General features: G+C 42.5%; 1 protein-coding gene across 4 annotated transcripts; it reads right to left on the reverse strand.

The window, feature by feature from the left end:
* Positions 1–2,239: 2,239 nt before the first annotated feature.
* ATP5F1C (ATP synthase F1 subunit gamma) lies at positions 2,240–14,370 on the reverse strand. 4 transcript variants are annotated; one of them, XM_073328822.1, is made up of 10 exons: positions 14,244–14,370; positions 12,710–12,744; positions 9,426–9,557; positions 8,547–8,751; positions 6,947–7,090; positions 6,354–6,418; positions 5,865–6,020; positions 4,121–4,217; positions 3,136–3,173; positions 2,240–2,392 (listed from the first exon to the last, which is right to left on the reverse strand). In XM_073328822.1, exons 1-9 carry the CDS (start codon positions 14,285–14,287, stop codon positions 3,167–3,169), a joined length of 885 nt encoding a protein of 294 aa, XP_073184923.1. In that variant the 5' UTR covers positions 14,288–14,370; the 3' UTR covers positions 2,240–2,392; positions 3,136–3,166. The 4 variants fall into 4 exon arrangements, with proteins under 4 accessions (XP_073184923.1, XP_073184926.1, XP_073184924.1 ...); XM_073328825.2 differs by having other exon boundaries at positions 9,426–9,619; positions 14,244–14,285; XM_073328823.2 differs by lacking the exon at positions 3,136–3,173.
* Between the last annotated feature and the right edge of the window lie 3 nt (positions 14,371–14,373).

Below are 14,373 nucleotides of genomic sequence, written 5' to 3' on the forward strand. Positions count from 1 at the left end.
TTTTAATCTCACTAAGGCCTCATTTTATAAGCACTTTCTAGAGAAAATAGAGTGGAAATTACTGACCACTTGGTTTTTGAGTAAGATGACCTTCAAAACAGCACAAGCCATTTGATCATGGCACAACCTTGCACAATTAAGATTCTTAACCTATCTTAATTCTTGTATTTGTTTACAATAAACATAGTGCAACAAAAACATTAAAAACAAGTAAAAAACATTATTAGAAAAAAAACATTCCTTTCAAGTTCCGGCAGCGAAACAGGCGCTGGGAGAATTTTCTTATCGGGATTTGTGGGGTCTAAATCTCAACCTAACCATAAACCCTACTCTACGTCCCACTGTATTTTACTACTATTTGAAAAGGCAGGAGACAGAAGTTAAAGAAAAAATTAGAGTGTCAGCTATCAGAATACTCCTGAAATTGATTTGCCAATCATTTAAGCAGCCGCATAGTCCCCCCGCCCCCGATAAGTAATGCAATTGCAGCACATGAAGATTTCTAGACTCTCTATTTTTAGGATTGCAGTTTGAAAGCAGTTATGTCTCAGCTAACTAATGACAGGGACAAGGAAAAGGCAATTAGCCAATGGTTTTGGGGAGGAAAAGAAGAAAGGAGCTAACTACTCATGAGTAAAGTTACACTTGACTGTAAATGGATTGGGGCCTTAGACTGTAAGCCCTTCGGGTCTCTTCCCACATGACACATGCCTAGCGTATTTTGGCTGCTATATAAACAAACAGAGCAAATTAAAGTTGCCAGTTATGAGCATCAGTCAAAGTTGCTGTTGGTAACACATCAAACATGGCTACCAGCTTAAGTACGATTTTGAAAAGTTACATGGATCATTTAAAAAAAAAATATGTGAAATCTGCTCCAAATTAATCAATTGCACTGATCACTGAAACCTGTTCATCTCTGGCTTTCCAATTTCCCACATTGTCCCTCTCTTGTCTATCCGAACATTTCAGTTAAGATCTTCCTCTGCCACTCAGTAGCATCTTGCTCTTCAAGTCTCTTTGGCTTCCTCTCCTGCCTTTTTGCCTCAGCCCTGGTCTACACTGGGTAGCAAGGGGGTGGGGGGGCGGGGAACGGACAGACCTAAGATATGCAACTTCAGCTATGCAATAGCATAACTGAAGTCGGCATATCTTAGGTAGACTTACCTGGCCCATGAGGATGGTGGTAAGTAGACTGCTGCCACTCCCCAGTCGACTCCGCTTCCGCCTCTCGCGAGCTGGAGTTCCGGAGTTGATGTGGAGCGCTTTCGGGGATCATAAATCGATCCCTGATGGATTGATCACGACCCGATCCAGTGGGTAGTGAAGACCTGCCCTCAGATTCAATTCTAATGGTCAAGGCTTTGCTCCTGTCGACAGTTCTGCTGTCATTTCTTTCTGATCTTCTTGCACGGTCACTGCTGTTTCCTTCTCTTTCTTTTCCTTGTTCCTTCTTCCATGCCACCCCACACATATAGACCTCCTTTTCCCAGTACATCAAACTACAATCCTTTCAAAATTCCTTCTTACAAGAACTCTCCTTTCAGAGTGACCCTATTGACTAATCAAATGTAGAAATACATAGCTCAAGACAGTATTTTAAAGTAATTAAAAAACCACCACTGAGATAATACATCTGCCACTCATAAACTGTTTTAGAATATAAGATGCAAAGGACAGTATCGGTTATGCACCTTACTGGAAAAAGAACAAAACCCAAAATTTTGTAGCATATGATGCAAAGTGAATTGCATGTTCTCTTACAGCACCAGGCTAGTGAACAGATGCATTACATGGGTTTTACACCTTCTTTTGAAGCATGAGGCATTGAATATTCGCTGTGAATGCCAGATTATACAGACAATTTGTTCTCTGAGGCCTTGGCTAAACTAGAGCGGAAATTCGATCTAAGCTACGCAATTTGAGTTATGTGAATAGTGTAACTCAAATCAACGTAGCTTAGATCTACTTACTGCGGCGTCCACACTACACGATGTTGACGGGAGACACTCTTTCTCTTCACTAGACCCACTAAATCAACCACCAATACATCGATCACTGCTCGTGGATCCCCCGGTAAGTGTAGACAAGCCCTGAATAATATTTCCTGTACTTCTCTAAGGAAAACCTACCTACACACTATGTACACCATAAACAGATTAAAAGCAGTAAACAGCTGTTTTCAAAAAGTAAGTGATTCTCTTTGATCTAGATATTCACACATGAAAAAACAAGAATATTTGTTTCATGTAGGTGGTTTATTGTAAGATAATTTACAAATATTTTCAGGTTTTCACCATGAATTCTTCACAGAATGATGGACAAACAGTTTTATCAATATGGATATAAGCAGGTTAAACCAACTCTCTAGAATAGCTCCTCATTTCTTTACCTGTAAAAATACAAGAAATATTTAAAGTTTACACATATATCAAGAGTATCTTTAAGTGTGCATATTAAATTATCTCCACTGTCTTTTCATGCTGCTCCACGAGCTTTGAACAGTGTTCTCACTTCAAATGCCCTCTGTCCTCCTAATTCCTCTTTAAACCCACTTCTTTCATGATCCTTTTAATACCAATCTCTGCACTCCTGCATTTTAACTACTGTAAATTCTTCAGGGGGTAGGACAGTGTCTTGTCTGTGTCTTTGTAAAATGTTGTGTATGCTTATGGTGCTATAACGTTTAAAACGAATGATTATTTAAGAGAGTTCAGTGGCTCAAGGATATTGGATTAAACCATAAATAGGGGCTGAGTATTTGTGGACTTGTATACATTGTGTGAAGTATGGACTACTTTTAATTCCTTCCCTTTCCCCGCACATTAAAGCTCTCTAGAACCATAAGGCACAATATTATAAGCCTGTTATATAAGTGGCAGTGTAGAGCAATACTGATGTTTAAAAACAATTTTCCATGGTACCACTGTTGACAAGATGCTATCTACGCTCAAATTACAGATGGGCCCATGCCAGTCACTCCCCAAACGATTGCTCCAAAGGTTTAGGAGAAGAGGGCATTTAAAATTCAGATTTCAATGTTGCAATTCAGACATATTTCTCATTTAACTGCTTCAGGATCATCAGTGCTGAACCATTTTTTGGAAGAATCTAGTTTCTACTTCATCACTTTACCTCTTGACTTTGGCTGAAACTTGCATTCCGATTATCCCCTGGTAATGTTGTTATGGGAAAAAACAGAACAAGCAGGTTAAGAAGCAACTCATGCAAACTAAGGCAAAGTTATTCTTGTGATTTAACCAAGAATGGGTCACTGAGTAGCCAAATTAAATACAAAATAAAAAGCTCATTAAAAACGCACACACATGCAGTTGTGGCACATGCTGTTTTCTGCCATTTCTGTGCACACATTAGTTATGAATGCATTGATTTATATCTTTAATTAGAACAGAAGTCTAATCTGCTGATTAGATGCAATATAAATTAATTCTGGGCAAGTAAACCAATTATATGGGTTTAAGCACAACCACCTCTTATCACCCATAGTGCACAGTGTTCTGCAGTTCCTAGCAGAGTGGCAAAGTTTGGTATTTGTCAGCAAAACACACAAGATCTAACCTTGTTTTATTTAATTAAAATGCACATTTACATTCAACAAGCTAAAGTTCCATCCAACAGAAGTTATCCTTCACCTTCTAATCTACATAGCAGGCTGATCTATACAGAAGAAAGGCCAATCTGCTATTAAGCCCCCCAAAAACAAGAATCTACACTACACCACAGAGAGAGATTTGGGGCTGTTTGAGCCAAGGGTGGATGAAAAAGGCCCAGGTAATTACATCTATAGAATGGGGAAGGGCAGCGAAAAGAGCCACTTTCCATGAACATGATGCAGCTTCATGGCTACAGAAGCTTCTCCACCTGCCAGCAGTTGTTGAGGCAAAATTTGAGCTGAATGCAGGCTTTAAGCATCATACCAGTCATTGGAATTTATTAAAGCAGAATAAAGAACGCTTCAAGTATCAATGCATCATTTTTTCCTTTAGTTTTAGAACAGCTGTTCCTCCACCCTACCTATTAATACAATGTAAACAGCAGGACATTTGAACATTAAAACGATCTGAGTAAAAAGCCTTGTTGCACATTTACACATACTTACAGAGCAGCAGCACCAGAAATGATCTCAATAAGCTCCTTGGTGATGACAGCTTGACGGGTACGGTTGAATGTCAAGGTCAATTTGTCAATAATCTCAGCTACAAATAAAAATGTTTTAAAAAAATTGAAATTTAGATGGTTGAATCTGGAAATGGAAAAAATTAGATACACTTCCTTCTGATTATTTGAGCAGAACACAGTACAACATGGTTAAAATCACACCACCACCAACTGGGTGACCCATTGCAATTTACTAAATATTGTTAACCACCAAGGAACGGAAAAATAAAGGGTACTACATGCCAAGATGTATTCTGGTAACTTATTTTGTCAGCTGAAGGTCGGCTTTAATTATAATACCTCAAACTAGCAAATGCAATGTGGTGTAATTTGTTAAAGCAATCAAGTATTTACCGTATGAGACCTCACTACCTGCTGTTAAGTCTCCCGTAGCTGTGCTGCAATGTGCTCCACCACGGGCAGCTACACTGAAACATCTTCTCAAAGGGAAAAGCTGCAGTTGTATAAGCAAGTTACCACTGTTCTGACCAGCATAAATATCCAATTGGGAATCTACCTGGTCTCCCATTAATTCCTTCTTGGAGCTGGAGAGGGACCTCCCTCATGTGTTGAGGGAAGGAGGCCAGCAAGGAAATGTACCCAAACTCCTGTTCCCCACTCCCTCACTTAATAGGGGCTTTCTGAATTCATTGTGCTAATCTCCACACAATGTGACTGCATATTTAAAAACATCCTTATCTCTAAGTACTAAAACTGAAAGCAATTTGCTTTCCCTCATTGGCGGCAATTGCTCACTTTTTGCTTTGCACTAAGCTTAGACAATAAACATGGACACAGGAGTCATTTCTGATTGATGCACCATCATAATGACGAAATGTTTGGGCTGCAAACACTGAAAGGGAGATGTTTGGATTTAAACAGTAATTTCCCCTTCAATTTAAAAAAAAAAGAAAAAAGGATAGCTCTTGATCTTAGGCTGTGCAAAACCATTTTGTTTTACACACACACAAAAACACTTACGTTTTGGGTCTAAATTATAGCTAATCAAATAATATTTACCTGAATATTTTAGTTAGCATTTTGGGGTTTTTTTAAATCAAGTCATCCAAAAAGTACCTTTGGCTTCAAGTTCCATCCCCTTTGCCACACTGCAGTACCTTAGTCCAAAAATTTGGTGGCTGTGGCCAGAGGAGGAAAAAAAATTGATTCAACTCCTAAATTCGATTGCTTGTCCACCAACCTGCTGTGTGACCTTGGGTAAGATATTTAAAAACTTGCTTCAGTTTCCCCATCTACAAAATTGAGGCAACAGTAATTGCAATGGGTTTGAGAGGCTTAAATAAAAGTTTACGGAGCTTTTCGAAATCTCAAATCAATAGACACTGAAAAAGCATGAAGCACTCATGGTAGTCACAGGGCCAGCCCAGTACTTTTCACTGTTACATAGGAATCCTGCATTCCACTTCTAGCCAGAGCCTCTTGCTTTTCATATCAGGAGAACTGGGTACCAAGAATATGATGTAACTGAACAGCGGCCCCCCTTTTATTAGGCACTGAGTAAGGCTGGTGTGTGTAGAAGGGCTGTATTGGCTGAAGAGACAGCAACTAGGATTGTGGGACATGAACAGCAGGGGTATGGGCTAGAACAGCGAACACTAAAAATGTACAAGAAAGATGGTGAACTTCTGCTTAATCCTGCTAGACACCCCCAAGAATATTCTTACAAGCATTTTTGCTGGCGTTGTCCATAGCAGTCATTCTGGCACTCTGCTCGCTGGTGGTGGATTCCTTCAGAGAGTAGAAGAGGATGTTTGCTAATATAAACTCCTGGTAGTTTCGCAGCACATCAGCATCAATATCATCATAGATACTAATGCTTTCTGTAAGAATAGGTAAGAGTGGAGATTAAAAAACAACAAAAACTACCGACGTGCTTTTGTTCCTAGCACCCAACCTTGCTCAAACTGTCATCAAAATTTTAACAACTTCTTGTTTGACATAAAACAAGCAAAATCAAGTCCCTGTCAACAGAGGCCAAATCCCAAACTAATGTTAATGTGGTAGACGTTGCAAGACATTTCAGTACGTAACCCTGTTTTGCTTACATTTGCCTGTTTGTGTTATGACAACTAACTGACAGACCATGAAAGACATGGTCTTTTAAAAGAGTTTTATTCACTGAATTGGACTGCATAGTTAATTTTACTACTTACCAGCACCAGCAACTGCATCAAGAGAGTAGAAAGGTTTTTCATCTGTCTTGTAGGAGATGACAGACCTACATGAGACAAATGATTTTTAAAGATCTTTATTTATTACTGTAAAAAAGAAGTCTCCACTGTAATCCTAATCTAAAAATTGGTGAAAAACACTTTTGTTTTCCAAAACCTGAGATTAGCGTTCTGTGGTGCTGTTGTGAACAGCTGACACCTCAAACAACCGAGAACCGTGCACTTCTTGTACTTCTTTTGTTGTAAAACCATTGACTATAACAGGAATAAAGAACAGAACACAGAATATAGCTCTTGGCAGGTATGTGCTTTCCAGTAATTGTTAAAGCACATCTAAGCTTACTCATGTATTATGATTGTTAGAAATCCTGACCTTTTTAAACCAAAAAAAAAAAAACAAAAAAACAAAAAAACACGCATGTAAGATCCCATGTTTTTCAGATGATTTCACTGGACCAACATAATTCCACTTCCATATATTGTATGAGTCTACATAAAACATTCCATTCCACTACTTTCTGTACACTCTTAAAACAAATGAAAGACATTTGAAGACCAGTCTCAGTTTCTCTTGCCTGAATCGATTGTAGATGACAGATCCTTCATCAAATTCGTATCCAGAGTTTAGCAGCTCTGAGGCAATCAATGAAGCATCTCCAAAGCTGGGAGGTTTTCTTCCCACTTCTTTGAATGTCACCAGGAAATGTTTATTGTGTGTCCTAAAATAAAACCAAGCCTGTGTAAAAACCGAGCCAATGTGCTGTTGTAGAACCCAATTATAGGCCTTGATTTAGGTAAACACTTAAGCCAATGCTTAACTTTAAGCACACAAGTAGACCCACTGACTTTAAATGGGACTACTGGTGTGCTTAAGGTTAAGCATCAGTGCTTTTCTGGATCGGGGCCTAGGTGAAAGGAATTTTTAGTTATTTAAAGTTTTGCTCGCTGGAATAGCTTCATGAGACATACCTCTAACTTTTACAATAGCGAGAGTCTAGTCAGCAATCACACTCATTCCAACATAGTTCAATACAGTGCAACAATTAACATAGAACACAATTCAGCAAAAAGAACTTCAGCATAATTGCAGGAATTTGTTTTACAGAAACTTGATTTTTTTCATAGCCATTTTAAAATACATTAGCCTACGCATTCCAGGCTATTTATTAAAGGATAACCTGAAGTTTCTACTATAGAAATTTAAAGCAGTTGTCACCAAACCATCGATCGTGATCGACTGGTTGATCCTGGAGACTCTCCCAGTCGATCACGATCTTCAGCCGCAGCAACACAGCAGCCCCATGCTGCTCCCCGAAGTGGCCAGCACACCCCCATAGGCTCGCACGGGGGAGGGAGGGAGAGGTCTCTGCGCACTGCTCCTGCCTGCAAGCACCACCCCCGCAGCTCCATTGGTTGGGAACGGGGAACTGTGGCCAATGGGAGGTCCAGGGGCGGTGCCTGCAGAGCGGGGCAGCGCGCAGAGTCATGTGTCCCCACCAGGAGCCGCAGGGGTGCGTTGGCCCCTTCCGGGAGCGGCATAGCCACGCAGTGCACTACTGGATGGCAGGGTGGCCCGACTTGTGATGGGGAGGAGGTGCCGATGTGCCTGAGTGGGGCCGAGGCAGGCAGGGAGCCTGCCTTAGCCCCACTGTGCCACCGACCGGGAGCCGCCCAAGGTAAGTGACCCCCAGTGGGAGCCCGCACCCCAACCCCCAGCCTGCTCCCGGAGCCAGCACCCCATACCCCTTCCTGCATCCTGAACCCCTGCCCAGCCCTGAACCCCCTCCCAGAGCCATCAGCCCACAACCCCCCTGCACCGCAGCACTCTGCCCCAGCCCGGAGCCCCCTCCTGCACCCCTACTCTCTCCCAGAGCTTGCACCCCTCACCCCCTCCTGCACCCCAACCCCCTGCCCCAGCCTCAGCCCGGTGCCCTCTCCCACACTGTGAATGCCTCAGCCCCAGTCCAGAGTCCATACCCCAGCCTGAACCTTAACCCTCTGCCCCAGCCTGGTGAAAGTGAGTGAGGGTGGGGCACAGCGAGCGACTTTGGGGGATGGGAGGAATGGAGTAAGCGGGGCGGGGTAGATCCTGAGTTGCCCTTAAATTCAAAAAGTGATCTTGGGCATAAAAAGGTTGGAGACCACTGATTTAAAGCATTACTACTCAAAGATTACCTTTGAAGCAGGCCTCTTAATTTGTCACCCACTCCAACCACCATGACCTCTTTCCCCGCATCTGAGAGGGTGCTAATTTCAGTTTTCATGGCTTTAGCAACAGAGGTATGGATAGCACCACAGAGACCACGATCAGAGGACACACCAATAATGAGGTGTTTCTTCTTGTCTTCGGGGACCTTAATTTCTGCTTTCTCATAGAGAGCTGGGGGAAGAAGAAAAGAGAGAGTAGGAAAAGTTGCATTCAAGTGTATTCATATCTAGCAATCTCTTAAGAGACATTTTGACATTGACTAAAAATAATATCACCTATTCTGACTAGAACCATTTCTAAAGGGACCCCATACACATTTTTGTCTGGTTTTTTGTCTGCCTATTAATGATATAATTAAGATACTTTCAGTTTCACTGTTGTGTTGACGCATTAGTCTTGTACATCATTCTAAAGGTGGCTCAGGTGCATGCTCTTCCCCACGCTTTGCAATAGCATGTTTACCAGTAAAAGCAAAATTTAAACTGAAGATGTAACAAACAGGCAGACAGGAATGCAGAAAAAGGACAAGAGAGGAAGTGGGCCCCAAATTATTAGGTGTTGTTTCCAAGCTAACCCAAAAGACCATTATAAACATAGAAAGGGAGCAGAAATTCCCTTATGTTTTCTAAAAAGATTTTAAAAGGTAGGACGTAATATTTAAGGGAAGCTAACAGAAAATGAATTTAAAAATATTTGAAGTTCACATCATCTCCAAGATATGGATTCTCCTTTTGAAAGTCTCCCTCAGAAAGTTTGATAAGCACATAGAGGATTTAGGAGCACCAGTCTTATTGAAATTCTCCCCCTCTATTCTGATGTCAGATACCACACAGAATTTCTCTTACCCAAGGCTCCCACTCCATACACTCTAGCTGGTTTCAGTTCCCTCTCGGCTCTGGCATACTTCGCTGCAGCAACCATCTTCATGGACTTCGTAATTTTCTGGATGTTCTTGATGGACTTTAAACGCCTGGTAACTACAAGCATTTGAGGGTTAAAATTGGGCTAAAGTTTCTAGCAGTCACAAATTAATCAGCTTCTATAAGAGAGAGAGAGAGGGGACAACATAAAAAAAATCAAATGAGATTACAGATTACATTTAAACTAGCAAAACAATAAGAGCAGTAATCTAGACAGAATGTGAGCTCCACTTTTTGCTATAAATGGAATAGATGGTCAGTTTTCAGAACAGAGAGAGATAAATAGCAGTGTCCCTCAAGGATCTGTACCAGGTCCAATGATGTTCAACATATTCATAAATAATCTGGAAAAAGGAGTAAACAGTGAAGAGGCAAAGTTTGCAAATGCAAAATTACTCAAGATAGTTCAGTCCAAAGCAGATTGTGAAGAGTTACAGAGGGATCTCTCAAAACTAGGTGACTGGGAAACAAAACAGCAGATGAAATTCAATGTTGATAAATGCAAAGTAATGTATATTGGGGGAAAACATAATCCCAACTACACCTAAAAACAATGGCATCTAAATTAGCTGTTACAACTCAAGAAAGATCTTGGAGTCGTTATGAATAGTTCTCTGAAAACATCCGCTCAATGTGCAGAGGCAGTCAAAAAAGCTAACAGAATGTTAGGAACCATTAGGAGAGGGATAGATAATAAAACCGAAAATATCATAATGCCACTATATAAATCCATGGTACGCTCACACCTTGAATACTGCATTCAGTTTTGGTCACCCCATCTCAAAAAAAAAAACCCAAACATTAGAAATGAAAAGGGGCAGAGAAGGGCAAAAAAAATGATTAGGGGTATGAAACAGCTTCCACATGAGAGATTAAAAAGAGTGGGACTACGCAGCATGGAAAAGAGGAGTGTAAGGGTGGGTATGAGAGAGGTCTATAAAATCATCAATGGGGTGGAGAAAGTGAATAAGGAAGTGTTATTTACTTCTTCATATAACACAAGAACTAGGGTCACCCAATCAAATTAATAGGCAGCAGGTATAAAAAAAACAAAAGGAAGTACTTCTTCACACAACACACAGTCAACCGGTGGAACTCATTGCCAGAGGATGTTGTGAAGGCCAAAACTATAGCTGGATTTAAAAAAGAATTACATAAGTTCATGGAGACTAGGTCCATAATAGCTATTAGCCAAGATGGTCAGGGATGCAACCCCATGCTTTGGGTATCCCTAAACCTCTGAGTGCCAGATGCTGGGACTGGATGACTGGGGATGGATCACTTGAAGATTGCCTTGTTCTTTCATTCCCTCTTAAGCATCCGGCACCGACCACTGGGCTAGATGAACCATTGGTCTCACCCAGTATGGGTATTCGTATGTTCCTAAATACACGTGTATGGCACTAACCTTGTAGTGCAGTGGTACCCAAACTTGTTCCGCCACTTGTGCAGGGAAAGCCCCTGGTGGGCCGGGCCAGTTGGTTTACCTGCCGCATCCGCAGCTCCGGCCGATCGCAGGTCCCAGCGGACACAGTTCGCTGCTCCAGGCCAATGGGAGCTTCTGGAAGCGGCGGCCAGTATGTCCCACGGACCGCGCCGCTTCCCGTAGCTCCCATTGGCCTGGAGCAGCAAACCACGGTCACTGGGAGCCGCGATCAGCCGAACCTGCGGACGCGGCAGGTAAACAAACTGCCAGGGGCTTTCCCTGCACAAGAGGCGGAACAAGTTTGGGAACCACTGCTATAGTGCATTTACCTGAAAAACAGACTCTTTCTACAGAGGAGAAATTTTTCATATCTCCGAAAACAGAGACTGATGCAGCCAGGGTTTAAGCTAAAGCTCGATATTTATGTAGGCCTTACATTTCCCCTTCTGTCTCTACCTTTTTCATGAATGCACCTCTCAAGTCATCATGCCTATTCCCTGTAGTAAATGCAGCTCAATATTTTAAAGACACACAGTCCGGTCAAATTTGGTCCCAAGTTTAGATTTTGGCAAAGCAGGCATATTTTTATACAAGGTAGGACTTTTAGAAATGTTACTATGAATAAATAAACCAACAGAAAGAAATGGAAAAGGATTTCAAAAAGATAAAGACTAACTAAATTCCCCTGCAGTATTCGTGATGGAGATTGGAACACTTTACTAGTGCATGAAAACCTAAAAGAGCGATCTGATAAGACTAGAAACAAGTAAAGCTGACAGGTTTGTTTTTATTGTCCAAAGTGAGAGAAATACACAAAGTCTACTAAAAGAAACATAGCAAAAAGTAAATTCGATTTTTAAAATTGTTTTAATAAGCAAAAACGTCAGCAGGGATTTTTTTGAAGTTACGCTTTTAACTTAACAATGGCTTTAAAACAAATCAGTTTCCTTAAAAAACATTTACCTTTTATTGAATGATGTCTTTTTTGAAGGAAAACTGATAAATTATGGGTAAATTCATGCTTATGAAAACGAGAAGCTGACAGCACTGAATAGAAATGGTCACAGGGTAAGCAGCTTCTCTTTACAATTTAATCAGTGGCTGCCGGGTTATTCTCCCAAACACAGATCAGTCAGCAAGTGATTTTGTGATTACAAGTTACAAGGAGCGCTGATCTTCCAGAATCAGGTCGTGACTGAAACCAATTTACCCTTGTTTATCAAGTCTACATTTAAACCTTGCTTATTTGGAGGGTTGGAGTATGAGTTTATTAATGCATTGTGCCACTTAGTCCCAATATTATTATGATGCTAATTTTGCCATTTTCAAAAAGAAGCTCAGCACTAAATGACTAAAATGAGTAACTACAATATTAAGGTTTGGAAAATAGAATAAAGTTAAAAGCATGCAGTTGCCTTTTTAAATTTCAGTTACATACCCTTATTCTGGTCTACCCACACCACCAATAGTTGCAATTAATGGAGATTTTCTGTTTAAGTACCTTCTGCAAACACAGGACTGTGAAGACCCTCTTATGACTGTCATTTTAGACAATTTATCACCGAGTCTCCCATCGGGCAGAGCTGGTCTCCTGACCAACACAACTTCAAAACCTCAAAGTCCACATTTTTTAATTTAAAAACAGACATTTTCTTTCATAGTCAATTTACTGAACTGAGACCATTACAGTTTGAGTTAATATTGCATTTTAAGAATGCTCCTCTGCAACACATCCCATTCCTCCCATCGCCTACCATATTATAAACAAATCAGAAGTACTTACTGTCCTTTAAAGTGGCCATATTCCTGACTTGGCCCCTGAAAATTAACAGAAACATTGTGTGTTAAGTGCTACTCCAACAAGTCACCACAGTTTCCTATCTTCCAGAGATGAGAAAATTGTATTTACCAATGTAAAAGTGGGTTGTTGCTTCTTAATGAAGCTACTACAGAAAACACACTTCGTTCTATGTGGATTCATATCCTGCACCTTATTCGTATCTTCTCTTTTTCTTTTCTTCCCATGCAGAGCACATCTTTGTTTAATACTTTATTGCTATGGAATGCTGATTAAATGTATCTTACAGCATTGCACAGTACCCACTATCCTGAAGAAGAGGGTTTTTACCAACAAAGGTTATGCCCAAATAAATCTGTTAGTCTTTAAGGTGCCACTGGACTCCTTGTGGCTTTTGTGGACACAGACTAACAAGGCTACCCCCGATACTATCCTATAAACGGGGTAGAGCAGGGGAGGAAATCTCAGAAAAATGAGTAAACCGACATCCATAACTTCAAAAGATACAAGGGCATCTATGATAATTAATGAGTAACTAGATGGTATCTCCCTTCAGTATCTGACAAGATCACTGTGATGTTCGCAGTATCTGTCACCTACAAGAGTAGGTTAGCTTTTCTCTTTGTTGCCAGGCATTGTTCATCTAACCCTAAAATTTATAACCACCCCCACTCCCCGCTCCTAAAAACTCACTTCTTTCAGCTGACCTCCCACCACTAACTGTCCACCCGCTCACATGCTTCACCTGATAGACCTGTAATTTAATGCATATAATTTCACATTACAATTTAAAAGAAAAACCATCTAAAATAAAATGTCAGACAAATTGGACTAGACTTAGCATTCCCTCTCCGCACCTTCCTTAATCTGCATTTCATCTATCAAGTATGCATGATCTTTGGGGCAGTGCACTGGTAGGTTAAGGCAGCAGCAACGTCCAGATAAGCGATCCTTCATTCAAGCTACATTACGGTGAAATCCTCCTTATCGGAGCAGCCCCCCCCCCCCAGCTTTCCGGAACAGCCCTGCGAACCCCTCCCCCTTAACCTTGCGCATTGCTCCTGTCCCCGATCAATCCCCAGCGGCGGGGCCGGGCCTGACCGAGGCTCAGTGCATCGCCCCGATACTCCAGCTCCCCGGGAGGTGACTGCGCTGGGGGGAAAGGAGCCAGGGGAGCTCCCGGGGGCCGGAGCTGGGCCACTCCTGGTGCAGCCCTGCCTGCCCGGTTCACTGACCGAGCAAGAGCCAGGTACTGGGGCGCTCGGGGGCCCCCCTAGCCCGGGGCCAGCCCCGCCCGCTGCAGCAGCAGCAGCACCCCCCTACCCCTACACCGATCCCTCCCCCCTTATCCTCAGCCCCCCGCCTTGAACCCCCACCCCCTCCCGGCCGCCCTCCGCTCGTCCCCAGGCCCGATGCTCCCTGGGCCGCCGCGCCTCCCTCGCCGCCTCTCAGCCCCGCGGCGCCGCGCTCCCCCCCCCGCGGCACCCGTAGACCCGGCTCGCGCCCCGGCAGCCGTTACCATTGCGGCTGGCAGATCAGGACCGCGGCGCCTCGGGAGAACATGGCGACGCCGCTCCCCGCTGCTGGCTGCTGCCGCCCGGCTGAAGGTCAGCGCCTCCGCACGGCGCAGGCGCCGCGACCGACAGGGG

The sequence above is a fragment of the Lepidochelys kempii genome, chromosome 1 (genome assembly GCF_965140285.1).
Source record: "Lepidochelys kempii isolate rLepKem1 chromosome 1, rLepKem1.hap1, whole genome shotgun sequence".
In the NCBI taxonomy this organism is placed as follows: Eukaryota; Metazoa; Chordata; order Testudines; family Cheloniidae; genus Lepidochelys; species Lepidochelys kempii.